A 13,611-nucleotide genomic window follows, 5' to 3' on the forward strand; every position below is an offset into this window, starting at 1 on the left:
CATGGGTATGCTTTAGGGTCAGTCTCGGGAAGATAATTCAGATAATGATTAATATTTATCAAGTGTGTATTCTGAGCAAGGCCCTAGGCTAAGGGCCTATGTTCCTAACCTCATCAGATCCCTCCAACAGTCTACAAAGTGGGTTTGATAATTATTTCCATTTTACAGATGAGAAAACAGAGACTCAGAGAGGGAGTTAGCCTGCTGAAGGTCAGGTAGTCAGAAAGTGGTGAATCAAGGACTTGAACCCAGGTCCCTGAGTGCTGAGTTCGTCCTCTCAGTTACTTCACTGCAGTGGGCTCAGGGGCAGGGCTGGGATTTAGGAATTTCTCCCCCAGAGGAGCACCTGTGTCAGGGCCCCTGCCCATGCAGGCTGTCCTGGGCTTGGGAGGATTCCATCTTCTCCAAGTTGTTCCCCTCCATTCCCATTGCTTACTCCTTACTCCAGGCCTTCGTCCACAGGCCCAGTTGCGCTCTCTCTGCCAGTCTTGGCCTCCTCCATCCCTCAGTCTGGATGTTAGGATGACACCCTCTTCCTAGGACTTTACTTTGGGCCCAGCACCCACTTCTCCTACACTGCCCATCCCCCATTAACTAAAGAATAAAATCCAACCCTGGGCCACACTCCTCTTTTCCTGCTCTCTGCCCCATCCAAACGAGACATATTGTCTGTCCTTTCAGGTTGGCTTTTGTTTATATCCTATATAATAAAAGCCTAATATGCAAATTGACTGTGGAATGACCAGTCGCTATGACGTGCACTGACCACCAGGGGGCAGACACTCAATGCAGGAGCTGCCCCCAGCCCACAGGCCCCAGGCTAGCCAAGGCAGGTGTGAGGGGGGGGGAGAGGGCGTGGGGGGGGGAGGGAGGAAGGGGGGACGATAACCCCGTGGTTGCCCTGCAGAGGGAGGCGACTGGTGGCGTCTACAGGGGCTGGAACCAGCAAGCAGGCAGTGCCAGGCCGGCCAAGGCGAGTGCCAGCAGGGGCCCTGGATTGCCCCGCTGGTTGGTCCACAGATGGGCCCTGATTACTGGCCAGGGCTAGGGACCCTACCCATGCACAAATTTCATTCACTGGGCCTCTAGTATATGTATAAATCTTTAACTCTCATTTTAAAAAAATTTAAATGTTTTTATTGATTTTAGAAAGAGAGGAAGGGAGAAGAATAGAGTTAGAAACATTGATGTGAGAGAGAAACATCCACTGGCTGCCTCCTGCACACCCCTTACTGGGGATCGAGCTTGAAACCTGGGCATGTGCCCTGACTGGGAATCAAACGGGTGACCTGTTGGTTCATGGGTTGATGTTCAACCACTGAGCCACACCATGATATATGTTGCCATGGATTCTTTTGGGAAAAGAATAAATATAAATGGTAATATAAACTTGTAAACAATCATTATTTCCTAGTGGCACTGCCCAAATTTAGTCTTTCCTTCTAGAATGTTCTCCCCATCCCCTCCATGGATTGAGATTCTACTCTCAGTCCCCAGGACAAGCTCCCCCAGCTCCGGGAAACCTCCCCACTGCCCCGGGCCTGAATGATAGAAGGGATAGAGGTGGACAGGAGGGGGGCGGGTTGGTTCCCTTTCTCCTTCCATCACCAGTGCCTCCTCCCGCAAGGACACTCACATGGCAGGCAGGGGAGACTCCATCCCAGGCTACTGTGGGGGTGGGGAGGAGGGAGTGGGTAGGGTCATAAATGTTTGTGAGACTTCGGGACTCACCTTAGCCGCCCCGCAGCCTTGCCTACCTTTGCCCCATCCAGCCACCCTGGACTTGCCAGCTGTCCCCCTCCCTCAACCTGGCAGGGAGCCTGGTGGGACCTGGGCTGGCCCTCCTCTCCCTACTCCTCCCCACCCCCACCCACCCCCGATTCCCTGCAGCAGTCCCTTCCAGCCCCAGCCTGAGTTTCCCAGCCGCGTGGCCACACCTCCCCAGGCCCCGCAAGGGTTAAGGCAGCCGAGAGGAGAGGTTTGGGCTGACGTTGAGCTCTCTCACTGAAGGTGGTTCCCTCCGATGAGGATGGGAGAGCCTGGCGAGCTGAAACCCGAGCTCCTGCTCAGCTGGGGCTTGGGGAGGTCCCTGTAAGAACCGCTGCCCACCGGGCCCCCTCGGTCCCTCCCCAGCAGTCACTCGGGGCACCGGCCACAGGAACCATGGAGCTGGGGTGGTGGATGCAGTTGGGGCTCACTTTCCTGCAGCTTCTACTCATCTCATCCTTGCCAAGAGGTACCGTGAGTAGCCGGCAGGACGCCCCAGTTGGGAGGCATCTCCCTTCTGGGGTCTGGTGGGGAGTGGGCCTGGGGAGCCCCAATAGCTGGTGCTGCGGGTGGGCTGTGGGGTCTTGGCTGGTGCGCCTGCCTCCTTCCCGAGAATGTGACTTGGTTTTGTCATCCCAACTTGTGGGACTGAAACTGCCTCCCGAAGGGGTACCAGCTCCAGTTTTATCCATTTGTTTTATTTTGTCTTAGTTTTTTATAGCATAAAATTACCTCCAGGAGTCTATCCAGACTGAGTTACCCACTCTGACTGGCAAAAGCCAAGTTTCTCCTAGAAAGAGCCCCGGGGAGGTGAGTGAAAAGGAGAGAAGTGAATCAGCAGCCGGGTGTGCCTCAAGGGCGTTCCTGCCGGTGGGTGTCCTGCTTGGTGAGAGGTTACTGCCGCATCCCTTCAGGACAGATCCCCGCTGGGAGGTTTCCTCGCTTGACAAATGTACTTCCTTCCCGATAAGAGTGAGAAGGACGAGGAAAAGCTGAGGTTAAAAGTGCACGTTGTTTCTGGGGACGCACAGTGTTTGTTTTGAAAGAGCTCTGGCTTCTCTGTTTCTTTTTTGTGTTTGTTTTTTTTTTAATGTGTCATTTTCGGAGCCACAAACCCACGTCCAATGGGCTCCCGGGGCAAGTGCGGCTGAAACCAGAACCGGAGCTTCTGGGAGCCTCTGAAGCTGGAGCCGAAGCGAGGGGCTGGCAGGCTTGTTTGGTGACTGCTCGCTGGCAGCAGGGAAAGGGGGCTTCTCCGGAGCATCTGTCCTTACCATGGCTCTGGGGGGGCGGGCGCGGGGGGTGGCGGGAGGTAAGGTGAGGCCTCTGTGGTAAGGCAGGTGGAAATGCGCAGGTGTGACAAAACAGGGCAGCTTTGCACGGGAGCAGGGAGTGTGTGAGCTTTGCTGCTTCCCTTCTGTGCTGGTTAGTTATCACCTGTGCTGGTTACCTGTCACCTTCTGTGCTGGTTAGTTGTCACCTGTGCTGGTGACCTGTCACCTTCTGTGCTGGTTAGTTGTCACCTGTGCTGGTGACCTGTCACCTTCTGTGCTCGTTAGTTGTCACCTGTGCTGGTTACCTGTCACCTGAGCTGGGTGCTCCATTGCTGCAACTAGCTGGCAGGTGTCCTGAGAGTGAACAAAAAGTCAGGATTCATGACAAAAGCCCCACTTTGGTCAGTGCTTTCCACCTCCCCATAGACTGCCAGCTGCAGGTGAAATCTTGGTGATTTCCTTTCAGGCTGGACAGAGGGTTTCATTTGGATTTTGTCTCATCTGGAGTGAGGACAGAAGTGAAGAAAGAAGGGGCCCATGAGGGGCCGATAACCCAGACCCTCGCCCTGTAGGGTGATGGCTTCGCATGCAGACGCTCCCTGCCCCACCTCTGCCTTTTGGAGCCTGACCTCCAGGCTTGAGGAGCCTGGTTCCTACTGGGAGCACCAGGGCTCCGATCAGCCCTCCCCCTGCTTCTCTCTCTCTCTCTCTCTCTCTCTCTCTCTCTCTCTCTCTCTAAATAATGTGGCAGATGAGATATCTCAAACCCATAAAACTTAAAAAAAAAAAAAAAAAAGCTCAGCTACCCTTTTTCTTGCCCAGGATCTGAAAAACCCATTTGTTCCCGACCAGAGAATCTCTTTTACTTTCTGCTGTGGAAACGCTTCAGGGAGTGTGCGTGGATTCCTGGCAGCCGAGCTGCGGGCTGAACCGCAGGGCAACTTCTCAGTGTCTAGCGAGGATGGCTCAGCTGGTGAGCCTTCACATTTAGAGGGCAGGCGGAGGGATGGCGAGGAGAAGGAAGATATTTCTTTAAGTAGTGAATGAGCCCCCTCCCTGCTGGAATCTAAATCTGGCCCCGGCAGAAGCCTGGAAGCTCAGCTCCTCTAATTGCTTTTCTAAAACGAGTGCTTGATGAAACGCAAGCATCCACTGGATGGCTCAGGGGATGTGGTTGCTCATCGGCATGGGACACATGTCGGAGGACGAGAAGCCAAACATCAGGCCAAGCGATAACCCAACATAAATAGCATGTGAGGGAGAAACCCAACTCCACTGACTTCACCAAATAGCAGCAGCTCTGCCAGCAGGATTCTGCCCAAGAGGAAAAACTCATTTAAAATATGTGACTCTTGGGAATGAAACCTTAATATGGATAACTCCACGAGTGTTGCTTCCAACAGACATTAGCTTGTGGAGGGGACGGAGCATAAAGGGGGAGGATGATTTGAAGCACAGCTATTCAGTGGGCAGGAGAAGGAGCTGAGAGAGGGGATGTGGAAAGAAAGCAGGGGAAAGAGTGGCAAGAAAAATTAGATGTTGGTTTCTAATGGGATGTGTTAGCAAATTCCAAGGAGAGAGCTATGAAAATTGGGCCTTCTTGGCAGGGGTAGATTTTTGTGGGGACCATGGAGAGGGAGTTTCCCTGAGATACACTCCGAAAACTTCTGGCTTCTCCAACAGGAAAATAATTGAATGGTGGGATCATGGAGTTTAGGAGTTGGGAGTGACTTTAGAGATCATTTAGTTTGAGTACTTTGGGGTTTTTTTCTTTTTAAAAAAATATTTTTTAATTTTGTTTTAGAGAGGAAGGGAGAGGGAGATAGAGATATATAGAAACATTAATGATGAGAGAGAATCATTGATTGGCTGCCTCCTGCATGCCCCACACTGGGGATCGAGCCCACAACCCAGGCATGTGTCCTGATCGGGAATTGAACCATGACCTCCTGGTCGATGCTCAAACTACTGGGCCATGCCAGCTGGGCCTTTGTTTTTTTCTTAGAGAATTTTTCTGAGTTTATTTTCAGATTCAGATGACAATGAGATTAAGCACCTATAAGGGTTTATGATGTGCCCCTCTTTGAGCCAAATGCTTTACCTGCAGTCATTCCCAGTCCACCCCACTGAGGTAGTGCTGTGATTCTCCCTGTCTCACAGATGAGATTCAGAGAGGTTTCATGACCTGCTCAAGGATACACAGGCACAGTTCCTCAAGAAGTTACACATTTGATCCAGCAACTTCACCTCTGGGTACATACACAAAAGAAGCGGAAGCAGGGACTTGAACAGATGTTTATACACCAGTGTCCACAGCAACATTATTCCCAATAGCTAAAAGGTGACAATCCAAAAATGTCCATCCACAGGCAAACAAAACATGGCATATACACACAATGGAATATTATACAGTCTCAAAAATGGGTGAAATTCTGACACATGCTATGACATGGATGAACCTTGAAGATATTATGCTAAGTGAAATAAGCCAGACACGAAGGGACAAAAACTGTATGATGCCATTTATATGAGGCGCCTGGAGTGGCCAGATTCATTGAGAGTAAGTAGAACAGTGGTTGCCAGGGGCTAAGGGAGAAGGGAATGAGGACTTGCTGTTTAATGGGCATCGAGTTTCTATATGGGATCATGAAAAAGTTCTTGAGATGGGTAGTGGTGATGGTTGTGCAAGCCACTGAACTGCACACTTAAGAATGATTAAAATGGCAAGTGTTGTGTTATTTATATCTTCCCACAAAAATAATATCAAAAGAACACACAGCAGATGAGTGGAGCCTGCAGCGATCCCCGACTGTCCTGAGCTCCAGCCCACCTGGTACCTGGCTGACTTCAGCTCGTTCATCTAACGATGGTGACACTCACCTAACCTTAGCAAGGCTTCAGGACACACATGGAGGTGGGAGGGGAGAGTCCTGGGTAGCTCCAGTTTTGGTGGCACTGTTGCTCTGTCTTGGCTGGATGTGTGGCAAAGAGATGCTGTAGAGCTGAAGGTCTGCTCACGGGCAGCCTTCGGGCCAAGCAGTCTAAAGAAATATTGAGTAGGACACAGTGCTTACAAATGTTTTGAACCTGAATGCTTTGAGGCAGGCCCTCTCTATGGCTTGACACCCAAGCTTCTCAACCCACCTATGTGTTACCTTCTAGTCCCTACTGACACTTGAGGTTTTGACCTCCGTTCCTGAGAGGTATGGGGCAGAAAGGAAGAGTGAAGGAGGGAAGGTGGAAAGCCAGGTGCTGAATGAGGGGAAACGCAAGTGAGTCAAGCTCTTAAGGATTGAGTAGCTGACTGGTCTTTTAAAAGTAGGAACGTGTATGTATTTTACATGTGCTAGAATGTGTTACGGAACATGATCTCACTTCTCTCTACGAGCTCCAACTCTTTGGTAAAATGTTTTACTCTCACAAATGCCCTTGGGAGTGAGCTTTTGGTGGAAACTGAGAACAGGGCTGGGTTTTATGTCTGGGTCCATAAGCGACAGACAAAGCATGGGCATGGTTGCTTAGAAGCAGAGGTGACTTGGAGCATTTAAGTCCTTGGAAGTATCCAGGAGTCTCAGGAGGGCATTGGAATGCCAGCGGCATGGACTGTGGGTTTGACTGCAACTTACTTACATCTGGCTAGACAGAAATGGCTGAGATGATGATGTCTGGGGGACCGAACGACTGGCCTTAAGTCTGAAAATTATTTCCATCTGCCCCATTGGGGGCGGCCAATCCTGATGCAAGAGAAAACTTGTCTACCTGGCTCCCCTGAGACCAGTTCTTGAAGCTGCATTTGATTTGGGGGGTGTGCAAATTGGGAAAAGTTCCATTTCGGTGATAAATGAGGGACGGTTGTGCTCATTACCCACCTCCCCACCCCCACATGGAGGAGGACCTGTCACCTTCACTCGGTGGATATTTGAAAGTCACAAGAGCCCAGATCTCTCCCCTCTTACTTTATGTTAAGGGAGAGGGAAATGCAGTGTTTACAGTTTCTAGTTCCTGAATTCCAGGACAGAGGACCCAGAGGTCAGCCAGAGCTTTGAAAGCTACCAGAGCAGTGGCAGAAAGTCTATCAGATTCCAAGCCTGGTTTATGTTTAAGGAATTCTGTTTGTCAGTCATCACATGTTCTGGGCCAAAGCATCAGGTTTCTAATGGAGAGGAAGAAGTAAAAGTGGAGGGAAAGCCCAGCATCATACCTGTAAACAAAACCACTCAAGGAAGGCAGAGTGTTGGCTGGAGTTGTTTCACTTTCTTAACCTATGGGACTTCCTACTGCTCCCCACTCAACCCTGGTTGTAGTTATCAGCAAGACAGGTGCAGAGCCTATGTAGGTTGAGAGCAGAGTAGGAAGGGATAGGTAGTAGGTTGAGAGTGAAGTAGGTAGGGGTAGGTAGTAGGTTGAACTGTGAAATAGGTTGAGGTTGCACATCAAATTCTTCACCCTAGATGATGGAAACATCAATGATGGAAGTCTCTTTGGAGGATGCTCCCATCCTATCTTACCTAAGGGATCTGATCTGAAATAATGTATTGAGTTTGTGGTAAAAACCAGGCCTTCTTCTCTGTGCTTTATATGTATTTACTTAATCCTCTCAACAAACCTAGGTAGTAGTGTTATGATCTCCAGTTCACACATGAAGAGCTTAAGCAAGGAGCGGTTCAGTACTTGCCCAGGTCACATAGCTGAGGGTCATATCTTGAACCCAGACAGTCTGACTTCATAGTTTATACCCTGAAACACTACACAACACTGCCACAGTAGGTCCAACTGGAGTATTTTACCCAAATCATAAGAGACCGTGATGTTAGTAAAGAAATCCATTTATCCCTTGGATATTCCAAGTGCTCAAAATGGCCCAAGTAAGGTCATGGGCTCACTAGAGGCAGAGTGGATGTGGGAGAAAGGAGAGAGACATCAACCCCCCAGGGTCACAGAGGAAGTATCCACTCATAGAACCCGAGAGGAGCCATTCCCTAAAGGAAACAGGGGTCGTAAGCAGATCAAAAAACCGAACCAGTTTCTGGGATAGCTGTCCACAGGATCATGCATCTCTCTCTGATTAGATGTGGGAGGTGAGAATTTCTTTGTCCCATGGTCAACTTTTAAAATAAAAATCAGCCAAAACCGGTTTGGCTCAGTGGATAATAGAGTGTCGGCCTGCGGACTCAAGGGTCCCAGGTTCGATTCCAGGTCAAGGGCATATACCTTGATTGCGGGCACATCCCCAGTAAGGGGGTGTGCAAGAGGCAGCTGATCGATGTTTCTCTCTCATGGATGTTTCTAACTCTCTATCCCTCTCTCTTCCTCTCTGTAAAAAATCAATAAAATATATTTAAAAAAAATAAATAAAATAAAATAAAAATCATGTGTCTCTTTGCTGAGGGTCAGAATTAAGGATGAGACACATTTCCAGTCTGGCCCTGACACTCTGTAGCCCAGCTCCTTGATGGATTTATTCTGTCAAGGCCATCAATGTGCAAACACTTAGGCTATGGAAAGGGAGGAGCAGGCCTGGCGTCAGTAAAGGGGAGAAATTTTTTCTTTATTCTTTTTTCACATAACACAGTTGATGAATATTACAGGGGATGGAGATGTGATCCCTTTCCATTAATACTAAGATGGGTTTTAACCAGTTCATTTCAACTTCTACTAGACACTGATGTCCGGGGTATTATGTCACGTGGTTAAGACATAATAAGAGAAGCCTCCCCTCCCCCCCCCCCAACCCTCTTGGCTGAGCAGTGAATGAAGACACTATTTCTGTCTCCCTCTGCCCCTGGACATGGGAAAGCCTTTACTTCTGCAGTGTGGGCATCTTCACCACCGCCCTCTCGGAGGTCCTGGCTGTCTCAGAGGCTTGAGTTAGTGGTTTGGCAGCAAGTATCTGTGCAAGCAGAAGTCTGGTCAGTTGGTTTAGTGTTTGGAAAACCAGGGTTGTTGCCGCCAGAACAGAGTGAGGACCACATTCAGGCAATTTCAGTTTATGGGGAGACGCAGCATATGTCCTCATAAGCTGAATTCATGACCCGTTGAAAGATTTCCAGCCAGTTTCATGGAAAACTACTGGATAGAGGGGGGATGTGGGCCCAATTCACTTCAAATCAAATGAATTGTTTGAAGACTCCAGGGAATTAAGATATCAATGTTTTTCAAACCCAGTTCCATGTCCATTTATTTCATAGGATTACTTTGGAGATGATCACTTAATGCCCCATGTCATGGGATTCTGCCTCAGGAGTCAACAGTGATGGTGGAGATCACCTGAGCTGTTTTAGGACAAGTTGCCTGAGCTTAGCTTCTAGCTGGTAACATCTACTCCCATATTTTCCAACATACCCTGGGGTCACCTGGATGGAAGCAGAAGGAAGGGCTTAGCTGGTGTGAAGAATCATTGTTGCAGGGCTCCTTGGTCTGGCTTTCTGCCTCCCAGTGGGTGTTTGACTGCCTGCTTCTAAATAGTGTTCGGCCTCCCTTCTGTGCAAGGCTGGCTCCTCTGGCCCACTCGCTGGTAGACAGAACAAGTGAGCATCCCAAGCCTTTATGGAAATGAGATACAAACTGCAATAAACAGAAAAACTCAGCAGTAATAAACCCAATGGATTAGCTGTACTACAAAATAGAGAATCCAAAAGGTCACAGCAAGAGACATATTTCTACCATTGGTCTTTCTCACAAATAACCTTCCCTGGGAATCACGCATGGCTCACGAGTCCACATTCACGTATTTATTTAGCAAACATTATCAGGCACCTACCAGGTACCAGGCACAGCCCGAGGGACTGGAGATGCCATGATGAGTAAGACAAAGTCCTTTTCCTTGAGGCACTCGTAGCCTGTTGAGAGAGCTTATGGTCCAGACTGGCATTGAAACCTACAATCTTGGGAGATACTCAGCAAAGATAAGCAAACAAACCCAGGGTTTTATGATGAAACGAGTCTGGGGGATTATGTATAAAGTATATTACAGACCCCCAACAAAGCCCTGTAATAAAGAAAGCTGTTATTAGCCTTTTACAAAGTTGTTTGACCACAGAACCATCTACACTAATAAAAGAGTAAGATGCAAATTGACCATACCTTCGCAACACCCACCAGCCAATCAGGAATGAGTATGCAAATTAACACAACAAAGATGGCGGCTTAATTTGAATACGCAGGCACTGAGCAGCCGGGGCGGGCCTCTGGGCAGCATGGGAAGGTGAAAAGGTGGCTCCAGCCGGAACAACGGCGGTGCGGGCAGCCAGGGGAAGGAAGGCCCATTCTTGCGCGAATCTTTGTGCATCAGGCCTCTAGTTTTTCACATAATACCTTATACCAGTGATTTTCAACCAGTGTGCCTCAAGAATTTTAAAAACATGCAATATCTGACTAGTCAGGGGCACTGACCTCTTTTCCCCTGGATTATCAAATTTAAAAAATGACAACAGCCAACACAACAGTAGCCATCTGGTGTGAATAAGTCAAAATTATACCTATTTTTGTCAGATCAGCAAACAATGCAATATATATGTTTTGGTGTGCCACTGAATTTTAGTAATTATTTTGTGTGTGCCATGAGGTGAAAAAGGGCTGAATTTTAGTAATTATTTTGTGTGTGCCATGAGGTGAAAAAGGTTGAAAATCGCTGCATTACACCAACCAGGGAAATTGGTGCGCCATGGAATCTGGTTTGGAAAACTCTGGTATCTTGCCCATAATGAAGAAAACATTGAAGAATATCTTGTTACTACAGAGGATAGGGTAAGAAGAGAATTTGAAAATCTGCAAAATATGGGCTTCTCCTCAGACTTCTGCTGAGAGATGGGCAGGCAGTCTGCTGTCCTTGACATTTAACCCTTGTGGAGATGTTGAAAGAACCAGGGAGATGATCCACCCCATGTTTCGGTGAGAAAAGTCCTCGCCAGCATTGGCCTGCGTGTTTCACTGAGGAAACTCATTGCTTAAAGTGATGTGGATGGTCTGGGATCATTGGATGTCCTGGGAATGATAAGAACTGTGACTGGACTTCCTGACTAGATTATATCTTTGGTGACAGCCATACTGTCTCCTCCTTAAAAAATGAGAATATTCTAGCATTCTTTTAATCCCTGGGGACACAGTTCAATGTCCAATTCATCACCAGTTACTCTCTCCCTCTCCCCCTCCCTCTCTAAAACACACACACACACACACACACACACACACACACACACGTGCGCGTGCCACTTGTCTCTAATCCCTTGTTATTAACCCCCATCTTGCCAGTTCTGGTATAGCCCAGTCACCATGACCTTGATTTGCACCACCCAGCAGTGGTCTGGGCTGTTTACACTGGGGCTGTATCCCATGGCGACAGCATGTGAGTTTGAACTGCTCATCAACCCCTTGCTTGCTGTTTCTTGGGACTACTTTGTTCCTGAATTTGTTAAATATTGCTCTTGTTGTCATGCAACACGGCTTCTCCTTGGCCCCCGCATTGCTTGCCTCCTTCCTCTGCCCAGACTTGTTTCAGATTAGGTGGCTCCAGTGGCAGTGAGTGAGGAATAAAACCGGCTGTTTCTTTAAAGGTTATTCTGCCTCAGTAGACTTGAGTAACCCCTGAGATTCAGCCCTCACTTGCCATATTTATGGAATTCATCTTCGATACAGATGTCTTGTTGTGGATGTGTTCAAGTTCAAATACACGTGTACACAAAAGAATAAAAGTGTAGATGTGGGTATGTATACATTTAGATGTGCGTGCATGAGTATGTATATACATGTGATATAGAGTAATATGTTTTAAAATATGGGCCAGGGTTTGAATCCTGGCTCCACCATTATGGCTGATTTTCTTGGGCAAGTTGCTTGACCTCTTTAATGTGACCTGACCACCTTCCACCCTGTAGACTGAGGATAACAGTGTCTTTAATACAGGTTTATTGCAGGTGTTAAATGAGATCGTCTATTTCCATGGTCGGCAAACTGCGGCTCGCAAGCCACATGCGGCTCTTTGGCCCCTTGAGTGTGGCTCTTCCACAAAATACCACGGCCTGGGCGAGTCTATTTTGAAGAAGTGGCATTAAAAGAAGTTTAAGTTTAAAAAATGTGGCTCTCAAAAGAAATTTCAATCGTTGTACTGTTGATACTTGGCTCTGTTGACTAATGAGTTTGCCGACCACTGGTCTATTTAAAGGGAGTACTCAAGAAATTAAAGCCATCTACTCTCCTTTCTACTATGTTTCACACTAGTACAAGTTTCCTAAGGACTTGAAAAGTGAAAACACTGGGTGTTCTATAGATAGTAAAACGGAAGTTACATGGTCCTCTCAAGGCCCACTTCAGCTTCATCTATAGTCCTATTCCATTCATCTGTGACTCTGTCAGAAAAAAAAAAAGTCCCTAACGATTCACCATACATTTATCTCTTTGAGACTTGTTTTGTCCCCTTGGTTTTATCGTGCTGTGCCTTAGTTCCCTGTGTTTGAAGTAGGGCCACTGGTAGATTCTTGCAGGGGCTGAGAGCCTGGTATCTCGAAGAATAGGTGATTCTGGGTCAATGATGTTTTCTCCCAAACATGAGATGTTGCTCATGACCACCTGTTGTGATTCAAGGGTGAAGCCAGCCAGGAATCCTCAGGCAAGAAGTCCCCCTTCTTCTTGTTCTAGCGTGCAGAGCTGGAGGAGGTAACTATCATGAGGGCTAGCCTGTGTGAAGCTGCTGCCAGCTCAGGGCTTAGTGAGCCATCGAACATACCATTATAAATGCATCACCCTCGCTCAGCATCTCTCCACACTTTACATCTGCTGTTGGCCAGCTGCCTCTGGTAGAAGAAGAATCTGGCCTCTGCCTGGCATCAGTGAACCCAGATGTGAAGACAATGACACTTAGTCTGGAAGCTCTTGGCAAAGAGGTAAATGTGGTTGACCAAGACCCCCGTGTAGCCCTGACACGCTGACTCAGAAAGAAGTTGTTAAAATTGTGGAAGATTGGGGAGCAGGCATGGTTGTGTGTAAAGTTCTTGCGTTGGGGGAAATCCAGATTACATTTTGAGTGTATAGCTTTAAGTTTTATTGTTTCTAACTTAGCTATTCTAATGCTTTGGTTGATATAATATTTGCTGAGTTGTGTTGCCAAGTACTTTTCAATGTAATATGAAAGTCTCTTTTTAGTAGCCAATGCTAATAAAAAACATAAGATCCACTGAGCTCATATTACAACCTTTGAAATAACCCAGAAGCAGCTGTCCTTCAAGGATTAATACAGTTGTTGAAGAAAATGGCAAATGGGGACTCTTCTAAGACGCTAGAGTTTGGGTTTTGTTCTCTTTGGCTATGGAAGTGTAATTTCTATTTCTAACAGAGAAGCAGCGGGGGTGAGGTATGTCCTACATAAATAGGTATTTAAAAAGAGGGTAGTGGAAAAATGAGACTAGGAAATCTAGAAGCAAGGGGGAGAAACCCGGAAAGCCGTGACCAAAGCATAGCGTGTGCAGACTGCTAGAAAATGCCATGTGTGTGTGGACCTCCAGAGGAGACAGTATTACTCACCCTCTTCACTCCCTTCGCCGAAGGTGTCTTCGCCAAACATGTGATGGTGTTTTAT

At 47.7% G+C, this 13,611-nt stretch overlaps 1 protein-coding gene across 1 annotated transcript in view; it reads left to right on the forward strand.

Moving 5' to 3' along the window:
• The first annotated feature begins 2,037 nt into the window (after positions 1 to 2,037).
• The window catches only part of PAMR1 (peptidase domain containing associated with muscle regeneration 1), a 62,878-nt gene continuing 51,304 nt past the window's right edge, over positions 2,038 to 13,611 (forward strand). The window contains exon 1 of the mRNA XM_008146803.3: positions 2,038 to 2,236. Within this exon, the coding sequence (XP_008145025.1) occupies positions 2,164 to 2,236 (73 nt within the window). The 5' untranslated portion in view covers positions 2,038 to 2,163. The remainder of the gene's footprint in view (positions 2,237 to 13,611) is intronic.

Source organism: Eptesicus fuscus, chromosome 13 (genome assembly GCF_027574615.1).
Source record: "Eptesicus fuscus isolate TK198812 chromosome 13, DD_ASM_mEF_20220401, whole genome shotgun sequence".
NCBI lineage: Eukaryota > Metazoa > Chordata > Mammalia > Chiroptera > Vespertilionidae > Eptesicus > Eptesicus fuscus.